The sequence below is a fragment of the Anomalospiza imberbis genome, chromosome 4 (assembly GCF_031753505.1).
Source record: "Anomalospiza imberbis isolate Cuckoo-Finch-1a 21T00152 chromosome 4, ASM3175350v1, whole genome shotgun sequence".
NCBI lineage: Eukaryota > Metazoa > Chordata > Aves > Passeriformes > Viduidae > Anomalospiza > Anomalospiza imberbis.
The window spans coordinates 71,053,321-71,072,386 of NC_089684.1; the positions used below are offsets into that span (position 1 = coordinate 71,053,321).

The 19,066-nt window shown below is 63.5% G+C and overlaps 2 protein-coding genes across 9 annotated transcripts; one reads left to right on the plus strand and one right to left on the minus strand.

Annotated features, from left to right (window-relative positions):
• Positions 1 to 1,370: 1,370 nt before the first annotated feature.
• Positions 1,371 to 11,620, plus strand: LOXL3 (lysyl oxidase like 3). 8 transcript variants are annotated; one of them, XM_068189085.1, is made up of 16 exons: positions 1,371 to 1,690; positions 2,027 to 2,190; positions 2,563 to 2,774; positions 3,195 to 3,248; positions 5,600 to 5,659; positions 5,924 to 6,149; positions 6,374 to 6,554; positions 6,837 to 6,991; positions 7,696 to 7,869; positions 8,004 to 8,159; positions 8,388 to 8,550; positions 9,220 to 9,463; positions 9,990 to 10,105; positions 10,211 to 10,347; positions 10,716 to 10,827; positions 11,000 to 11,620. In XM_068189085.1, the coding sequence occupies exons 1-16, from the start codon at positions 1,378 to 1,380 to the stop codon at positions 11,071 to 11,073; spliced, it is 2,541 nt and encodes an 846-aa protein (XP_068045186.1). In that variant the 5' UTR covers positions 1,371 to 1,377; the 3' UTR covers positions 11,074 to 11,620. The 8 variants fall into 8 exon arrangements, with proteins under 8 accessions (XP_068045186.1, XP_068045190.1, XP_068045191.1 ...); XM_068189089.1 differs by lacking the exon at positions 8,004 to 8,159; XM_068189090.1 differs by lacking the exon at positions 7,696 to 7,869.
• Positions 11,621 to 13,175: 1,555 nt separating this feature from the next.
• Positions 13,176 to 18,933, minus strand: HTRA2 (HtrA serine peptidase 2). The gene is made up of 8 exons (XM_068189102.1): positions 18,474 to 18,933; positions 17,400 to 17,604; positions 17,115 to 17,309; positions 16,960 to 16,992; positions 16,405 to 16,513; positions 15,912 to 15,981; positions 13,752 to 13,847; positions 13,176 to 13,506 (listed from the first exon to the last, which is right to left on the minus strand). The coding sequence occupies exons 1-8, from the start codon at positions 18,830 to 18,832 to the stop codon at positions 13,341 to 13,343; spliced, it is 1,233 nt and encodes a 410-aa protein (XP_068045203.1). The 5' UTR covers positions 18,833 to 18,933; the 3' UTR covers positions 13,176 to 13,340.
• Between the last annotated feature and the right edge of the window lie 133 nt (positions 18,934 to 19,066).

The following is a 19,066-nucleotide window of genomic DNA, read 5'->3' on the forward strand; positions in this document are numbered from 1 at the left end:
GTGCCACGTCCAGTCATTCCCACCACTGTGTCTGTTGTGGAACTGGACCAGCAGTGCTGGTCCTTGTTATTCCTCACTCTCTGCATCTCTGCAGGCACCAGGCTCATCCCGAGGTTCTCACTGCTCCTGGTGGCACCTCCAATGTGACATGTGCCCAAAAGGGCAGGCAGGCAGCAGGGCTGGGCCCTGTGGAGGCTTGTGTTGGTGTTATGGGTGTGGAAAAAGGGCTGGCACTGGGCACCATCCTGATTCATGCTTGCCTCGGCCCAGGAGGCGTTCTCAAGAGGCTGGAGTGTGGACCAGGTCCTCATCATCTGGAAAAGTGAACCAAGCAGGAATGGGGCTGATTCCTCTGTGAAAACCCTGCCCTAGAGGCTGTTGGGGAGGTGGAGCAGCTGTGCCAGCCCCCAGCTCTGCGTGGGGTTTGAATTTGTTTCCCTTTCTCTGTGATGCTGCAGCTAAATACGGGAATTTTAAATCGATTTGTGTTTTTTTAATGTTTTCTAATGGCAAGCACTGTGTGAGTGCAGCGGGGAGGATCTGTGTCAGGGGGCACTTGGAGACAGAGACATCCTGCTGGGGGGCTGCCCTGGGGGTGCTTTAGGGGAATGCTTTCCCTCCATGGAAGGAACTGGCAGGGCTGGTGGCACGAGGCTGCAGTGGACAGCGAGGTGGGCGTGGGCGAGCATCGGTCAGAGCTTGTCAACACCCCCCGTGCAGAAATGCTGCTCCTGAGCTACAGGATCCATGGGAAGAGCACACTGGGAACGGAGGGCAGCTCACAGAGAAGGGTTTTCACTATTGTTTGCCGTGGGACTGGTACAGGAATACCACATCTCCCTCAGGTATTCGGGGAGCCACAAATATTGTCAGAGGAATGGAGGAACGCGGCACGGAGGAATGTGAATGCTCCGGCTGCCTCGCTCGTCATGGAAGGGAGGGCAGGAGCGTGGGCTGGAATCCCCTCAGCCAGCAGCCATTCCCTGCTCCTGCTGGATGGAGCTCCTGGCCCGTCCAGCCGGGCTTTCCCTGTGCCCTGAGCCTGTTCCAGCTCCCTCAGCTCTGGCAGCTCATCCCCCTCCTTCCATTCACCTCTCCTGGGCACACCCCTGTGCCCATCTGCCCTCACTGCCCTTCAGATGTGACCGGGCGGCGCGGTGGGGGCTCAGCAGGGGCTGTTGGCAGAGGGGGACAGGGGCATCGGGCAGGTCCCTGACAGCCCCAGGGGTGCAGGGCCAGTGCAGGGACCGTGTGTTGGGGGCACTCTGGCCAGGACGAGGCACGTGGCTGTGCTGGTGCTGGGCAGAGGGGCTGGATGGGGGTGCTGGCGTTCCAGCACAACCCTGACCCGGTGTGCCCCTGCAGGGCCACGCTGCCATGGGAGGCTGCAGCACGTGGGCATGGCCGGAGCTGCTGCTGCTGCTGCTGGGCAGCGCGTGGCTGTGGGTGGGCAGTGCCCAGCCCACGTCCCCGGGCCCCACGCACCCCCCCGGGCCCCAGCTGAGGTTCCGCCTGGCCGGCTACCCCCGCAAGCACAACGAGGGCCGCGTCGAGGTCTTCTACAACGACGAGTGGGGCACCATCTGCGACGACGACTTCACGCTGGGCAACGCGCACGTGCTGTGCCGGCACCTCGGCTTCGTGGCTGCCACCGGCTGGGCCCACAGCGCCAAGTACGGCAAAGGAGTCGGTAAGAGAGGGCGGGTGGGCACGGCATCCCCCCGGCACAGCCCCGACAGGTCTGCAAGGGGCAGGGTCTGTGTTTGCGGAGTGCCCGGCAGTGACCGTGTGCTCGTGTGTGCACATGTGGGAGCTTTCTGTGTGTCAGAGCAGCCCCCTGGGGAGGTGGAGACTCCCCATCTGCAGACCCCCCCACCCAGAACTTTACTCTTGGCATTTCACTGGCCTCACCTTCGTGCTACAGCTCCTGCTGTAACCTGCCTGCTCCCTGCCACGCTCTGTGGGAACCTTCCCTGTTCCTAGGGGATGCTTGGCTCCCCCCTCACCCCTAGGCTGTGTCTGGCAGGGAGGATCTGGCTGGACAATGTGAACTGTGCTGGAAACGAGAAGGGCATCGGGGACTGCAAACACCGGGGCTGGGGGAACAGCGACTGCAGCCACGAGGAGGACGCGGGTGTCGTCTGCAAGGATGAGCGCATTCCCGGCTTCAAGGACTCCAACGTCATCGAGGTGAGGGAGCTGCTGGCCAGAGAGGGCAGCTGGTGATGTCCAGGATGCCACAGAGCACCCTGGGTATGGGGCACTCTGGGAACTCTCCCTGGGGCTGCAGGAAAGCAGCACTGGTTTTCCTGGTTGTGTTCCCTGGAAAAGCACCTGGGGACCCAAGGGGACGAGAGGCACTGAGCTCTCTGGATGAAATTCAATCCTTGGCTGCCCAGGGCCATCAGATGCGGCCAGCAGGAATGCAGGAGTGGCTGTCCCTGTGCCCCACCTAGGCCTGTGGACTCCTCTCCTTCATCCTTGGCGATTCCCTGGGGGTGGGCTGGCAGGAGGAGGGGTGATGGGATGGGATGTGAGCTGGGGCTGACTTGATCCCCGCAGACCGAGCAGAGCCACGTGGAGGAGGTCCGGCTGCGGCCGGTGGTGTCCGGGGGGCGGCGGCAGCTGCCGGTGACAGAGGGCATCGTGGAGGTGCGCTACAAGGACAGCTGGGCACAGATCTGCGACCAGGGCTGGGACAGCCACAACAGCCGCGTCGTCTGTGGCATGATGGGCTTCCCGGCAGAGAAGAAAGTCAACAGGAACTTCTACAAGTGAGTGAGGCCGGCAGGGAGCCCACAGGGGTGGGGTGTCCAAGCAGGGCCAGGGGCACGGGGCTGGGGATGGTGCCAGGGGCATGGGGAAGTGCTGGGGGGACAGCAGAGGCTGCGCTGTTGGGTGTTGTGGCTTCTAAAATCCCTCCCACACTGCTGCTTGCCAGTCCAAGCCCCAGCTGGCCATCTGGACACTTGCTAACCAAGCTGGGGGGCCATGGGGTGGCTACCACACACTACAGCAAAGGCCACTCTAAGAGGAGCGCTCTTGCTCCCTGGCAGTGCTGTCCCCATCCCAAGGGGAGGATTGCAGCCATCAGGGGATGCTCCAGCCACACCGTGGCTAGAGCGAGGGGCACGGACACGCCGTGCCTGGCACTGTGTGTGCCCTGAGCAGGCAGCTCCAGTGTTGCTCCACAGGCGGCTGAAGCGAGCAGCCAGGACGAAGGGCCGCAGCCCGAGGCTGGGCAGCAGGTAAGGGGCCAGGGCGCCCCATCTGCTGAGCCGTGGCAGAGCTGGGCTGTCCGGCCCCACCAGTCTCTGCCGTCAGAATGGATCCGGGCACAAACGGATCCGGACGGAGCAGACTGAAGGCTTGGGCTGTGCTGGCCCAGTAGGACAAACCTCACCCCAGGGCACCTGCCTGTGCGTGCTGGGGTCCCCCATTCCCCACAAGAGATGATCTCTCTCCCAGGCTGGCCATGCTCCAGGCAGAGCAGCCCTGTCCTGCACACCAGGCAGGAGTCCTGGCACCCTGGGAGAGGAGCAGGAGGCCTCGGAGCAGAGCTGTCTCTCCTGGTGGATGGGGAGGAAGAGCTGTGGAAATGGGCTGCTTTCTGCAGAAAGCAGCACTGGGGATGCTGGAAAGGCTCTGCACCCCTCCATTCCCTGCAGGATGGGCTGGTGTGGGCACCAGAGCCCATGCTCAGCAGTGCTGATGGGCACAGTGTGGCAGGTCCTGCCCCAAGTGCCACATCTGCTTGGGTCCCTTGCATCCTCTGCCCACTCCTTGCTGCCTTTCTGCCAGGCTCAGAGGATGGTCTGGCTGCCTTTTCCCTCCATCCCTGAATCCTGCTGCTGGATTTGTTGGTGGATACAGTGAGCCAGAGCCCATCCTCTCTGGGCTGGGGCATGGCACCTCTTTCCTGAGCCTGCTGCCACGATGCTCTGCCCTCAGCACAGGGCCTTGCCCCAGTCCCACCACCTTCCCTGGTGCTGAATGTGCCCTACACCCAGTGTGAGCTCTTCATTGTGACACTCCCTGTCCTCAGCAGTCATCCTTGCCAGCTCCTGCAGCTGGTGATGGGGATTCAGGCTCATGGGTTTCCTCAACTCCCACCTGAAGGTCCTGGTTGTTCCAGTGTGCTGTTTCCTGGCTGGTTTGGTGCTGACTGCCCCTTTCCCAGTGAGCAAGTGTTTCCCCTGCAGCACTGGTGGAAATGTTTTGTCTCTCCATGAGGCTGCAGTCCTGTCCCTCTGCCCCGAGCAGGAACTGGCTCCTGACAGCCACACTGTTTTGTAGGCGCTGATCAATTTGGGGCTGCACAGCCACAGTCATATGAAGGCACAGGCTAATCCAGGCTGGAAGGGACCTCTGGGAGTCCCAGTCCAACTCCCTGGGTGCAGCAGAGCCAGCTGTGGGTTAAACCTAGGACTTCATCCAGCTGGCTTTTGAAACCTTCCAAGGATGGAAATTCTGCAGCCGTGCGGTCTCTGCTCCAGTATGGAACAGCCCTCATGGGCACATTCCCTACCCTGAGCCTGAACCTTTTGCTGTCAGTCATGCCTCTTTCCTCTTGTGCTCTTCCCTCCCTGCTGGAAGAGCCAGGATCCTCACAGCTCCCACCTCAGCCCTGGCTGGAACAGTCCCACACCCCCCATCCCCTCCATGCCGCTGTCTTGCTGCTCTCCCTGGGGCTCACACCACATTCATGACATCTTCTTGTCCTGGGAGCCCAGATCCAGGTGCAGGATCCAGATGTGGTTTTCTGAGTGTGAATGGGCACTGATGCCCTCTGGCTGTCTGAATCCCTGCCCTGTGCTGTGTCCTGGGGCTCACTGGGCTGTGCAGGCTGACACCAACCTGTGCTGGCCTGCAGGGACAGCGGCCAGGCTTGGTTCTGCCTGGTCCCTGGGGCTGTCAGTCCCCTGCCCTCCTTTGGGCCACTCTGCTCTTCACTCCTTGTGGTCTCTGGGGTCTGGGCTCTACTCAGCATCTTCCTCCCTGAGGGACACAAGTATTTGGGGATGTTGGGATTGCACCTACACCTTGTGTGTGCTTGAGCCTCATGGCTCAGCCTGTGCCAGGGCTGTTTCCCTTGCTGGCAGCAGGTCCTTGCCAGCCTGCAGCAAGTCCCACCATGCCCCATGGCCCCAGGGCAAGCACCCTGGGGCTGCCTGTGCTGCTTGCTTGGTGCTGCTTGCCGGCTGTCCTGCACCTTGGGGACACGGCACAGTGGTGGCTTGGTATCTGGGTGAGGACACAGACACAACCACACCCGACCGATCAAATGGTGGCTGCTGGTGTTTGATCTTCCGTGACAAGGCAGAGCAGGATGTGGCTGCATCCAGCAGTTTCCTGGTGGGATGCATGCAGGAAACTGCATCATTGCTGCGCAGTGTGGCTGTGTCACACTGCTGGCAGCAGATGATGCTGTTGCATCCCTGTGTGACACAAAGGGGATGCACATGAGTTTTCCTGGGGGCCAAGGTGCCCAGTTCAGCCTCCAGTGAAGCCAGGGCAGGCTGTGCTCCCTGTGTCACTGCTGAGGGCAGAGGGCAGCCTGAGATCCCGGGCTTTGTGATGATTGTTTTCTATTTTCCAGGCTGGCCTCCAAATCTCAGCCTAAACAAAAGCGCAGGGAGGACGTAGGGCCCAAGAAGAGGTAAATGGCTCCAGTGGAGAGCCAGAGACAGGAGCCCCGTGCAGTCCCACCGGAGCTGTGCGTGTCCCCACGTGCGTCCCTGTGCTGCTGGGGCTGTGGGACAGGCAGTTGGCAAGGGGTGGGTGCCTGGCAGGCACCGTGTGTCACCCTGGGGACAGGGCAAGGGGCACAGCCGGCGCATGCAGCTGCAGGCAGGGTGGCTGGTGACACCTCCACTGCAACTGGCCACGCTGGCCATGGCTCAGAGCTCCTCTCCCCTCACAGGCTCTTCACGGAGCGGCAGCAGCTCAACTACCGCCTGCACTCGGTGTCCTGCACGGGGACAGAGGTGCACCTGTCCCTGTGCTCCTTCGAGTTCTACCGGGGCAATTCCTCAGCAGCCTGCGGCTCCGGCATGCCCGCCGTGGTCAGCTGCGTGCCCGGGCCCCTCTTCGCCACTGGCAATGCCCACAAGAAGAAACAGCGCCAGCAGCAGCAGCAGCAGGGCCAGGTGAGCCCCGCAGGGACGGGGATGAGTCCCGTGGTGGCCCACAGCCGAACAGTGCCCCACGGCCAGGCTCTGTCCCCTGGGCTCTGCAGGTGTGTGGGTTGCTGGGTGACCGGCTCCGGAGCAGGAGGTGGGGACGGTGTCCTGTCCCTGCACATCCCAGGAGTCGTGGCCAGCGCTGCGTTGTGCCATTCCTCACTGTCCCACACGTGTCCCTGCTCCCGCAGCCCCGGATCCGGCTGAAGGGCGGCGCGAAGGTTGGCGAGGGCCGTGTTGAGGTGCTCAAGAGCAGCGAGTGGGGCACGATCTGTGACGACCGCTGGAACCTGCAGTCGGCCAGCGTCGTGTGCCGCGAGCTGGGCTTCGGCAGCGCCAAGGAGGCCCTCACCGGGGCACGCATGGGGCAAGGTGAGGCTGCCGGGGCAGAGGGGCCTGCCATCCCCTCTTGGAGCTGTGGATGAGGCACTTATCCAGGCTTTGCTTGGCTGGGGTGTCCTGTGAGCACTGGGATGCATATGGAGCATCCCAATGGGAGCACGGCCACTCAACCACACTGCCCCGGGCAGCAGCTGTGGAGGCTGGAGTGTCCAACTCCCTCAGACCTGCCAAAAAGAGAGGGCAGCCGTGGGGACGGGGTGGCCCTGAGCATCCCTGTGTCACAGAGCCCTGATTTCTGCCGCCCTCTGGCAGGGACGGGCCCCATCCACCTGAACGAGGTGCAGTGCCGGGGCACCGAGAAGTCCCTCTGGAACTGCCCCTTCAGGAACATCACACAGGAGGACTGCAAGCACACGGAGGACGCGGCTGTTCGCTGCAACATCCCCTACATGGGCTACGAGAACCTGGTGCGCACCACGGGGGGCTGCTGGCTCCATGGGGCTCCCAGCAGCGGGGCCTCAGAGTGGGGTGCTGGGAAAGGCCCACAGCATCCATGGGCCCTCATCTCTCCTCCTCTGCACCCCCACACGTTTCCCTCTGTCCTGGGAGCTCAGGAATTTTGTGGGTGGGAACCCCTGTGAGGAAGGGGGTGGAGGGGAGGCAGTGGGGGCTCTGGGGGCTCAGTGAGGGGAGGTGTGGGGCAGCTGCTCCCTGCTGCTTTTCCTGCTGCCAGCCTGTGCCCACTCCCCAGCAGAAACACAGGAAAAAAATCACTGTGGGCCGACCAAGAGAGATTTTTTTTTTTTGACCTGTGATGAAACAAGCAAATGGAGCCGCTTGTTCCTGTTTGCCCTGGCCCGTCGTTTCATCCACTTTGAGCTTTTTTAAGGATCTTTAACTCTCTCACACCTGTCATTTCTGAAATGACGCCATTTCAAAATGAACTGTTTTCCCTGAGCTGGTGACACAATTCCCAAGCTCACAAGCAATTTGTTTGTGCCCAAATCCACCAGTTTTGGCAAGTTCCCTGCCAACTAACGCTGTGCTTGGCTCTGCTCAGTTCCTGCCTTCCCCATCCCCCTGTGATGGGACGGGGGCTGGGGACAGTCCTGCGGTCCCGGGGGAGCATCACCTGTGCCGGTGATGACGCTGCCACTGCCTTTCTCTGCAGATTCGGCTGAGCGGGGGCCGGAGCCGCTTCGAGGGGCGGGTCGAGGTGGCAGTGGGGGCTGGCGACGGGGACCAGCCCCGCTGGGGTCTGGTCTGCGGCGAAGGCTGGGGTACGCTCGAGGCGATGGTGGCCTGTCGCCAGCTGGGTCTGGGATTCGCTAACCACGGCTTACAAGTAGGTGCCAGCACCAGCTTGGCCAGGGCAGCAGCAGCCACCACCACCGCTCACAGGGCTGGGGACAGGGATGGATGGGGATGGCGGTGGGACAGCGTGGGGTGCCTGCTCACGGCCCCAGGGCTTCCCCACAGATCCGCCTGGCCGGCGGGAGGACGGAGTTTGAGGGCCGCGTGGAGGTGAAGCGAGGCAGTAAGTGGGGCACGGTCTGCAGCGATGGCTGGACCACCAAGGAGGCCATGGTGGCCTGTCGTCAGCTCGGCCTGGGCTACTCCCTGCATGCTGTGACGGTAGGTGCCAGCGAGGAGGGCCCCAGTGATGCCCTGGCAAGCGCAGGCACTGGCCAGCACTTCCCAAATGACCGTGGGGCTGCATGGGGACAGAGGGACGTGGATCCCTGTGGGCAGCTAGAGGCCTGGGCAGCTGTGGTGGGGGGCTTTGCTGCAGCCTGGCTATAAGTGGTCCCGGGCAATCCAGCCGCCAGCCCTGCCACCCACCCTGCCTCATCCCCTCGCCAGGAGACGTGGTACTGGGACGCCAGCAACGTGACAGAGATGGTCATGAGCGGGGTGAAGTGCGCCGGCCACGAGATGTCCCTGAGCCACTGCCAGCACCACGGCGCCAGCCTGAGCTGCAGGAACACGGGCACGCGCTTCGCTGCGGGCGTCATCTGCTCCGAGAGTGAGCGGCCACGGGGGCTGCGGGCAATGGGGGCTGCAGGGAACCCCATTGCTGGGTCTGGGACACTGGGCCTGTGGGTGGGGGTTCTGCAGAGAGGGGGGCTGTGGGCAGTGGGACCTGTGGGCAGTGGGGTCTGCAGGCATGGACTCTGAGCACTGGGGTCTGCGGGCAGTGGGGTCTGCAGGCAGTGGGCTCTGTGAGCATGGACTCTGAGCACTGGGGTCTGCGGGCAGTGGGGTCTGTGGGCAGTGGGGTCTGTGGGCAGTGGGGTGTGTGGGCAGTGGGGTCTGCAGGCAGTGGGGTCTGCGGGCAGTGGGGTCTGCGGGCAGTGGGGTCTGTGGGCATGGACTCTGAGCACTGGGGTCTGCGGGCAGTGGGGTGGGTGGCAGTGGGGTGTGTGGGCAGTGGGGTCTGCAGGCAGTGGGGTCTGCGGGCAGTGGGGTCTGTGGGCAGTGGGCTCTGTAGACAACAGTGTTGTGGGGCCAGGAGCTGTGGTCAGTGGGGTTTGCAGCTGGAGGTCAGTGGTCAGCCAATTCCCAGCCAATGCGGAGGGCACATGTCCCCCCTGGCTGGCTCAGCCCTGCCAGCACTGGGCACTGCCCCGTCCCCTCCACTCGCCCCATCCCTGCCGAGAGCAGGGCCTGTCCCTGAGCAGCCGCCTGTCCCCAGCCGCCTCCGACCTGCTGCTGCACGCACCGCTGGTGCAGGAGACGGCGTACATCGAGGACCGGCCGCTGCACATGCTGTACTGCGCCGCCGAGGAAAACTGCCTGGCCAGCTCGGCCCGCCTGGCCAACTGGCCCTACGGACACCGCCGCCTGCTCCGCTTCTCCTCCCAGATCCACAACCGCGGCCGCGCCGACTTCCGCCCCAAGGCCGGCCGCCACTCCTGGGTCTGGCACGAGTGCCACCGGTGCGTGTGGGGCACGGCCGGCAGGGCCGTGTGGGCAGGGGACAGACAGGGCTGGGGGTCACGGAGGGGAGAGGGTGGTGGTGCTGCAATGGGTTGGGTGAGGAGGGTGCTGGGCAGAGGTGACGCTGAAGGAGGGTGACACTGTGCAAGTATGACACTGAGAGAGGGTGATGCTGGATGATGGTGACACCGGGTGAGGGTGACACTGGATAGCCCCAGTCTGCTGCCCAGGGTTCAGTTTTGCATGGTTTGGCTTAGGGCTGATCCTGGATGAGCAGTTGGGGCTGGGGACTCCAGGAGGCAGGGATGGGGCTGCAGGCTGTGCCCTGCAGCTGAGCCCACTGCTTGAGTGGGCCAGCTGGCTGGGGACAGCTGTGTCCCCTTACAGAACAGGACACAGCTCTGCCCAACCTCACAGTGCTGCCACCTCAGAGCAGGGGCTGTGGGGACATTCCTGGCGGCGAGGTGGCAGGGGGGCTGATGCAGGGCAGGGCAGTCTGCAGCAGGTGCTGGCTCCTTCCCACAGGCACTACCACAGCATGGACATCTTCACCCACTACGACATCCTGACCCCCAACGGCACCAAGGTGGCCGAGGGACACAAGGCCAGCTTCTGCCTGGAGGACACCGAGTGCGAGGAAGGTGGGTGACATTGGGGCCCTGCAGCACCGTCCCTGCCTGTGTCCCCATTGTGGGGCCAGGCTGGGGGTCTCAGCAGGGACCAGCTGTGTCTCCTCCTGCCTGCAGACGTGGCCAAGAGGTACGAGTGTGCCAACTTTGGGGAGCAGGGCATCACCGTGGGCTGCTGGGACCTGTACCGGCACGACATTGACTGCCAGTGGATCGACATCACTGACGTCAAGCCAGGCAACTACATCCTGCAGGTGCTGCACCTGACCCTCTCCAGCCCGTCCTGCCACCCTCCCAGCCTCTGTCCCTGCACCTCAGCCCTCCACACACTTCAGCCACCCATCCCTCTCTCCCACTGGAGCTCAGTGGGGCTGGTGGGTGTGCTGGCATGGGACAGTGCCTGTCCTTGTGCCCACAGACGTGCAGGGCTGCTCAGACATGCCGCCACATGGGTTTTCCAGCTCTGAGCAGCACTGCTCATGGGCACATGGTGCACAGGGACAGGACCACCCCAGCACATCAGCAGCCCCTGGCTCCTTGGCGCTCTCCAGCACACCCACCACAGCTGGGGTGACACATCCTCTGGGGCTGGGGCAGGGATCTCACTGTCCGTGCCCCACAGGTCGTGATCAACCCCAACTTCGAGGTGGCAGAAAGTGACTTCACCAACAATGCCATGAAATGCAACTGCAAGTACGACGGGCACCGCATCTGGGTGCACAGCTGCCACATCGGTAACAGCCCAGGGCACAGGGGTGAGGGTGGAGGGCAGGGGCAGGGCTGCAGGAAGCCATGAGGATGAGGATGGGCTGGGATGGTGGTGCTGGGGGCACCTGCGGTGGAAGGGGCTGGCAGGGCAGGGGACGCGCTGCACCAGAGCTGACAGCCCCTGCCCTCTGCCCGCAGGAGATGCGCTCAGTGAGGAGGCCAACAAGCGGTTTGAGCAGTACCCAGGTCAGCTCAACAACCAGATTTCATAGGGCTCCGGCCCTGGGGAGACAGGCATCTCCCTCCCTCACCCCATAGGGTGGGAGGAAGCCGCTGGGAGACTGGCAGGGAGGCCTGATGCCCAGTGCTGCTGCCACTGTGTCCTGCCGGGGACTGCCCAGGACTCGCCACCGGCTGCCCTTCCCCACCTCGGGGGGGGCTGGTGCTGTGGAGGCACCCACACCTGCACCTCCCAGCCTGGGGCTGCCACCCCAACCACTGGCCAGAAGACCGTGCCCACATCCCCCGGGCTGTGGCACACGGGTACGGTCCGGGAGGTCCTGCACCCCGCACCGCTCCATCCCTCCCATGCCAGCTGCACCCCAAAACTCCCACTCCCCGTTTCAGCCCTGGTTCCTCTCACCCCACAGCCCACCCCCTCAGCTGGCCCCAGGGCCCACCACCCACACAGGGCCCCAGGAGCCCCTGGTCCCCCAGGGATGGTGCAGGTGTCTCTGCCCACAGCGCTGCCCAGGGGCGGCTCCTACCCCGTCACTCAGTTGTAATTTTATTTCCTCTATAAAGTTGTAAGTTCTGTTTCCCAATGGTTGCTGGCACGTCTTTGGGCTGGGATGAGGAGCCTGGCAGGAGCAGGTGGCACGGTTCATTCTGCAGGGCTAGTCACCACAGTGGCACAGTGTGGGAGCATCCCCTGGCCCCTGCCATGCCTCATCCACACAGCCCTGGTCCCACACCAGCCCCCAGCAGCCTCCTCAGCCAGGGCTGGTCCTCTGGGAGGAGCCCAGGTGGGCGAGAGGAAGGGACCAGCAGCAGCCCCACAGCAGCCTGAGCGGGGGAACTGAGGGGCAGGGATGTGGGGGAGAGCTGGTTCCCCCTCACCAGATGCAGGGCAAACGTCATCGAGCAGAAATCCCGTCCTGCAGCTGTGACCCTTGAGGGCCGGGGTCCACGGGACTGTGACCCACAAGAACCGAGGTGTCACAGCAGATGGGGGCTGCCTCCACTCGTGTGGGAGCACAGCCCGGCCTGTGGCCGAGACGCTGGGCAGGAACCCTCGGATGTGACACGAGGGAGGCCCAGCCCAGCTCCCACCGCTCAGCTGGCTGCTCTGCCCCCAGCAGCCCCTTCCCCATTGCCCGGGAGGAGGAGGGGGTAGGCCTTGGCTCAGCCCCGGAACGCGCTGCGGTCAGCGCCGCCGGGGCAGCTATGCCAGACACGCCGCGATTTCCCCCGGGCTGGCGGCGCTGGCCGGGGCAGCGAATTCCTCCGGCGAGGCCGGGGCTGCTGAAAGGAGGCCTGTTCTCAGGGCAGGGCGAGCGCGGGGGGAGCAGCAGCAGAGCCGCCCCTTGCCACAGCAGCCCTGAGGAACTGTGCTTCTTTCATGTCCCAAGAGCAGCAGGCCGGGGCTCGGGAGCGCCGTCACGGACAGGGCCCGGCCCGACAGCCGCATTCCGACAGCCGCTCCGGGCTGCCCTCGCCGCTGCTCCCGCTCCAGCGGCGGCTCTTCCAGGAAGGCGAGGAACAGCCGGAGCCGCTCTTTCCCCGAAGGCCCTCGGCCGCCAGCTGTCCCCAGGGGCCGGGTGTGTGTGGGAGCAGAGCTCCAGCACTGACAGCGAGCTGGGGGCGGGACAGGCAGAGCCCCGGCTCCCATCCTCAGCCCTCCTGGACATCAGGGCCAGGAGATGCCGCCCCAGCCATCACGAGTCCAGCACTGACACCGAATTACCACGGCCTGGAAAGCTGCTGCACGGGAGGGGATGTGGACACAGGGCTTGGAGCAGTCGCAGAGCTCCCAGCAGAAGGGAGCCGTGGCACACCAGCACTGCTGCGCTCCACGGAGGCAATGCCGGTCCCAGACCCGCTCCAGGGCTGCTCTCACCCACAGAGGGGCCACACAATCCATGGCTCAACAGCTGCCTGCCAGGTACACAGAGGAGTCGGATCCCAGCCCAGGCGGGTTCCAAGCAGGTGGCAGAACACCGTGAACACTGATAAGGTGCCTAGAGGCACAGCAAGCTCCTCCCCAGCCAGAGGGTCTCATGTGGGGACTGACAGGAGGAGCAAGGTCCCACACAGCCCAGCCTCCACCAGGCAACTGCTGCTGCCATGGGAAGGAGGTGACATGGCCGTGGGGGCCGCTAGAAAAGTGCTTTATTTGAGTACAGAGGGGAACGGCTGCACCGCAAGTCACCCAAGCACAGGCCCCTCTCCTGGCCCCCTTCCAGCCCTCTCTCCGTCTCTGCCTGGCCAGCACAGACACATCTCAGTCCTGCCCTCGGCTCCGGCCGGGTGGTCTCTGCTACTCGGTGACCTCGGGGACGACGCTCACCAGCAGGGTGTCGTAGCCGCGCCGCACCAGCAGGGCCAGGCTCTGCTGCGTCCGCACCGCCTCGTACACGTCCTCGGCGCGCCGCGACACCGTCCCGTTGATCTCCAGCACCACGTCCCCGGCCTTCAGCCCTGCCCTGCGGGGAGAACACGGATGAAGCACACAGAGGGTGAGGCAGACACTCGGCGTCATCGTCCTCCAAGTGCAGCAGGAGCTGTGGCACCAGAGGTTCTACAGCTGCACTTGGCCAGCAAGACACCCAGCCTGGGAAAAGGTCCCCAGGTGGTTTCTGCTGTAGAGCCCAAGCCCTGCTGGCTCTGGAGCAGAACACATCCCACAGCTGCTCCCTCACCCAGCCCTAAGGCACAGAGCAGCACTTACTGGTGTGCTGGGGAGCCGATGATCACCTTGTGGATCAGCACACCGTAGGAGATGTCAGGAAAGGTGGGGTCACGCAGCTTCAGCTCTGCCAGGATGCTGCAGAGTGAACATCAGCATCAGGGATGGAGCTGGAGGCAGAGGAGGGCTCCCACCCCACTCCCTGCAGCTGCACAGGCTGAGAGACCAGGCACAGAACCTCCCCTCCTGTGTCCCTGCACCCTGCTGAGCACGAGCCACAGCTGCCAGCCCCACACACCGTCATCCTCCTGTCAAAACAAGAGGATGAGAATCCCAGTGGCACCAGGGAGAGCTGGAAACCCCCGGAGCTGCCAGCTGGATCAGAGCTGTGGTGATGCACATCCCCATGTCACATCACCCTTCTCGGGGTCAGACCCGCCCCTCCTCTGCTGCGGTTTCACTTCTGTGCCCTAGCTGGGCAAGATACACAACACAAGCTGTGCCCCTCTTCCTGCCAGACGTGTCAGCAGAGCTCTCCTCCTGAGTCTAGAGACTAAACAATCACAGTTTCTCACACTTTCCCACAGATTTTAGGATTTCTAAACCAAATTTAAACTCCACATCTCTCACAGCTCCTCTTTGGACTCTCCCCAACTGCTCCTCACCCGTCTTGAATGAAATCCAGAAGTGGATGCAACACTCCAGCTGGATCTCTCCAGAGTGACAGCATTCTTCCCTCAAACACTGCATCAGCTCCAATCCCTGCAGACCCACACACTCAGTCCCTGCTCAGCCAGTCAGGGCTCCCCACGTGGCTGTGGTCCGTACTGAACTCAACCGTGCTGTCCCACAGCCCAGTGCAAGCTGCCATCCCTTCCCAATTTCACACAGCAAAGGTGGGAAGAGTCCTCCCAAGTTCATCCCCCCCGACCCCAGCAGGCTCAGTCAGGGCAGGCTGCTCTGGACTGCGTCCAGCTGGGCTTTGAGGATCTCCAAGGACCCTCCAGGCAATGCGTGCCCGGCTCTGAGCACCCTCCTCACAGTAAAAAAAGGGAATTCTTGTGGACTCCCCCACATCTCTGTGCCCGTTGCCTCTTATCTGGCCCGGGCACCACACACAGAACAACAGGGTCTGAGCCTGAGCCTTTGCCCAACACGGAGCTTCTCCTTCCTGTGCCAGGGAAGGGTTTCCAGATGGAAAGGTTCAGGCTGTTCAGGGCAGTCACCCGATTCCAGGGCGAGCAATCCCTTGTTGGGAGCCCTTCCTGCTGGGCACAAACAAGCCTGGCAGTCAGGTGCTTTCCCTGGACCGGCTCGGGGGCTGTGCGGAAGCTGGACCCACGTCCCCGGCGCAGTGTCCGAGGAATTTCACGCTGCTTCCTGACAGACGCGGTCCCTGCAAGCGTGGCCAGGGAAGCGGGAGGAGGCTGGGCTGGCCTCCCACATCCCTCGTGTTCTGCCGGGTACCAGCACCATCTGCTGGGCATCGGGGAACTCACCAGACCTTTAGGAGGGCAGAGCACAGCCCCAAAAGGGGTTTGCCCGGAATGGCACAACACCAGCCCCACGAGGCAGCTGAAGGTCTCTTAAATGTGGCTGCAGGAGCCAAAGAACCAGAGCAGGTGTTGACCTTCTCCCAGAGGTGAGAGCACAGGTCCTGCTTGCTCACGTGGGCACTTCACGGAATTGTTTAGGTTGGAAAAGACTTTTAAGATCAAGTCCAACCACTCCCCCAGCTCTGCCAAGGCCACCACTGACCATGTCCCCAAACGGCACATCCACAAAGCTGTTAAATGCCCCCAGGGATGGAGGCATTGTGCCAGGGCTGGACAGCCCTTTCCAAGAAGGAATTTTCCCAATATCCAACCTCAACCTCCCCTGGCACAACCTGAGGCAGTTTCCTCTAGTCCTGTCCCTTGTTCCCTGGCAGCAGAGCCTGATTCCCACCTGGCTCCACCCTCCTGTGGAGAGGGAGAGCACTTTTTATCTGCTCACAGAGTCTGCTACCCGTGAAGAAACTTGCAGGTTTTCCAATTTACCCGTGAGCCAGCCGGCATTCTAACCACAACACAAGCACAGAGAGATTTGAGAGTGAAAGCTTAATCCTCCCAAAACCAGGAATCCTCAGTTAGTTGGGAAGACCCCATCACATCCCTGCCCCAACAGGACCAGTCTGTTGGCCCCTGAGCTCAGGACAGGTACCTGGGAGTGAGGGTCAGCATCATCACCCCGATGTACCGGCGCTTCGACTCTGCATTGCCAAACCAAGAGCCTGTGGAAGGAAAGGACATGGAATGTCATGGCTGGAAAACAAAGACCTGCTTAGAACAGTGCTGGGCTGAGCCCTCACAGCCCTCAGGGCAGGCAGCATCCAGAGCTATTCCAAATCCCTACAACGGCTCAGTCCAGTTGCCAGCACCAGCGGGAGCATTCCAGGTGTTGCATTTTGCACCATGACTTGGCTTCCCTGGTTTGTCAAAATTTTGACAGAGAATGTCCCTCCCCAGTGTCACAGGAGAACCAGGCAGGGCAAAGCAGCAGTTGCACAGCTTTCCTGTGGCACCAGATGAGACCCCAAAGAGTTCTCCTGCTCTCCTTGCCTTTCTCGGGAAGAAGGGTCCAGAGCCCAGCTGTGCCAAAGTTTCCTTCTCTCCTCCTCCTCCCCCAGACCCTGAGCAGGGAGGTCCCCACTCACTCTTGCGGTGCTCCTCCTTCTGCAGGAACTTCCGCAGCCGGTCGGAGGGGATGGCAAAGGAGATGCCCGATGTCACCTTCATGGTGTTCACGCCAATCACCTCGCCATCCTGCAGGGAAAGGGCATTGGGATCCCAGTGCAGTGATCCAGTGATCCCAGCAGTGACCCAGCCTGGATCACTGTGGAGAGCAGGGGTCTCTGCACCAGCCTGGGGTCCTGCCTCTCTGCCCACCCCTCCCAGGCTGCTGGCCCTGTGTCCTGCCTCACCCTGGCGAGGCTGGGCAGGAGCCAGGGGCTGAGTCTACGGGATGAGTCCATGCAGTCCCTGGCTCTGCCCTTCCAGCACCAGCCAGACCTCGTCTCCACCAAAGCCCCATCAGCTCCAGATGCCTCAGATACTGCACAGGGCTCCCATGCCAAACTTAGCCCTCCCTCTCCCTCCTCCCTCCAGGAAGCCTCCCAGCACCCACAAGCACTCCCACAGAGGGGCACCGAGCAAGGGGCACACAGCACATCCCTGCCCCAGCCAGCAAGGGGACAAGCAGCAGGACTCACCAGGTTGACAAGGGGGCCCCCAGAGTTCCCAAACTGCAGCAGAGGAGAGAGAGTGTGAGCAGACCACGAAAGCCCCATCCTGAGGCCGATCCCAGGGCGACCGGCCAGAACCCCCTTGCTCCGTGTGAGCCCCTCCACCCTCCTGTGTCCCTTACGTCGATGGCAGCGTCGGTCTGGATGTACTCCATGTCGGTGGCGGCCAGGCCCAGCTCGCGGCTGCCGCGCTGCGCCGAGCTGACGATGCCCGAGGTGATGGTGTTCTGCAGGGCGAAGGGGCTGCCCATGGCCACCACGAACTCGCCCTGCCTCACCTCGGCCGAGCGGCCCAGCGGCAGCGTGGGCAGCGGGTGCTGTGGGCAGTCAGACGGTCAGCGGGACAAAGCGGGACAGGCGGAGCGTCCCCGCTTCCCGGTGTCCCCACGGCCGTGACGAGCACGCACCTTGGGCTTGATCTTGATGGTGGCGATGTCGGCCACCTGGTCCACGTCCTGCACCACGGCGTCGTACATCTCGCCGCTCGCCAGCTTCACCCGCACGCGCCGCCGGTTGGCCACCACGTGCGCGTTGGTGACGATCAGCCCGTCCGGGGACACCACGAAGCCCGAACCGTTGGAGATGGGCACCTCCCGGCCCAGGAAGGGGTGCCTGCAAGGAGGGCACGGCTCAAGAGTGGCAAGGACAGGGTTGGGAGGCAGCAGGGAGCAGCGAGGGTGCATGGGCAGCGGCACGATGGGGGAATCCTTCCCTGTCCCAACAGACATAGGGGAATCTGCACGAATGCAGCAGGAATCCAGAGCTCGTGCACAGCCACAAAGGTACAATCCTACCAGGAACAGAAGCACAAGGGAGCAGGAGGGGCTGTGACCTGTGCAGGGACAGAAGACACGGAGCCCAGCCTTGGAGCAGGTAACAAACACCTGAGAGGCAACAGGAACGTTTCCTGATAGCGGGAGCGGACTCACAGCTCTGGGTCCTGGTCAATCACCCCATCCTCTGCTGGTAGTCAGGTGAAGTGAAGGGAAAACAGGAGGGACCAGCAAGGCCAAAGCCCAGCTGGTGGTGAATTATGGCCAGTGCGGGTCAGGAACCCAGAGAAGGAGCAGCACCAGCTGATGCCTCCTCACACTGTGCGGCAGCGAGGGTGACACTGCACACAGGTGACACCAAGCTGGAAGCAGCAGTCACGCAGCTGCTGAGGGCAGAGCTGCTGCAGAGGCGCTCCGAGGCCGGAGGCATTGGATGGTGAGAGCATTAGAGAGCACAAAGGGAAATAAATACCAAGTGCTGCCCCCAGGCAGCCTAACGGGGCAGCCCGGGCGGCGGCTCCGCCAGACGGCCCCGCAGGACAGGGAAGTGGCAGCGGCGTGCGGCAGCCGCGCGTCGGTCCCTGCCGAGGCACTCGTGGGAGCCCTCCGGGACGGTTCAGGACAGGCCGGCCGAGGTGCCGAAGGGGCCGGGGCCGCACTGCGCAGGGAGGAGGGAAATCCCTCCCGGGGACCTCCCGGTGCCGGTACCTGCCCACGATCTCCACGTAGACCAGCGCGGGCGCCGTTTTCTCCACCACGTCCGCGATGAAGTTGAAGGCGGCGCGGGGCGAGGTAGGCGGCGGGGCGGGCGGCGGGGCGGGCACGGCGGCGCTCAGCGGGGGCCGGCGGCGCTCCCGGGCCCACAGCAGCACCAGCGCTGCCGCCCCGGCGCCCACCGCCGCCGCCAGAGACCGGCCCCAGGCGGACGGCGGCGGAGGACGGGAAGGAGGGGGAGGGGGAGGGGGCGGCGGCGGCTCAGCGGTCCCCGTCAGCGCTCGGCACCAGCGCTGTACACCCGGCGGCACCGGGATGCACCGGATCCGCACCCTCCGCGCCGCTGCCGCCATGCTGCCGAGCGGAAACCGCGCCCGCCGGGGCGGGGCTGAGCCGTGGGGCACTACGGGAGTTGTAGTCCTGAGGCGGGGTCAGCCCGAATTTGTCCTCCACCGCGGAGCACGCCGGGAGCTGTAGTTCCGAGGCGGGGGCTGCCGGGAGTTGTAGTCCCGCTGGGAGCTACGGTCCCGCCGTCAGCGAGATGCGCCGATAACCGGAGCGACAGCGGAGCAGGGCACCCCTATTGT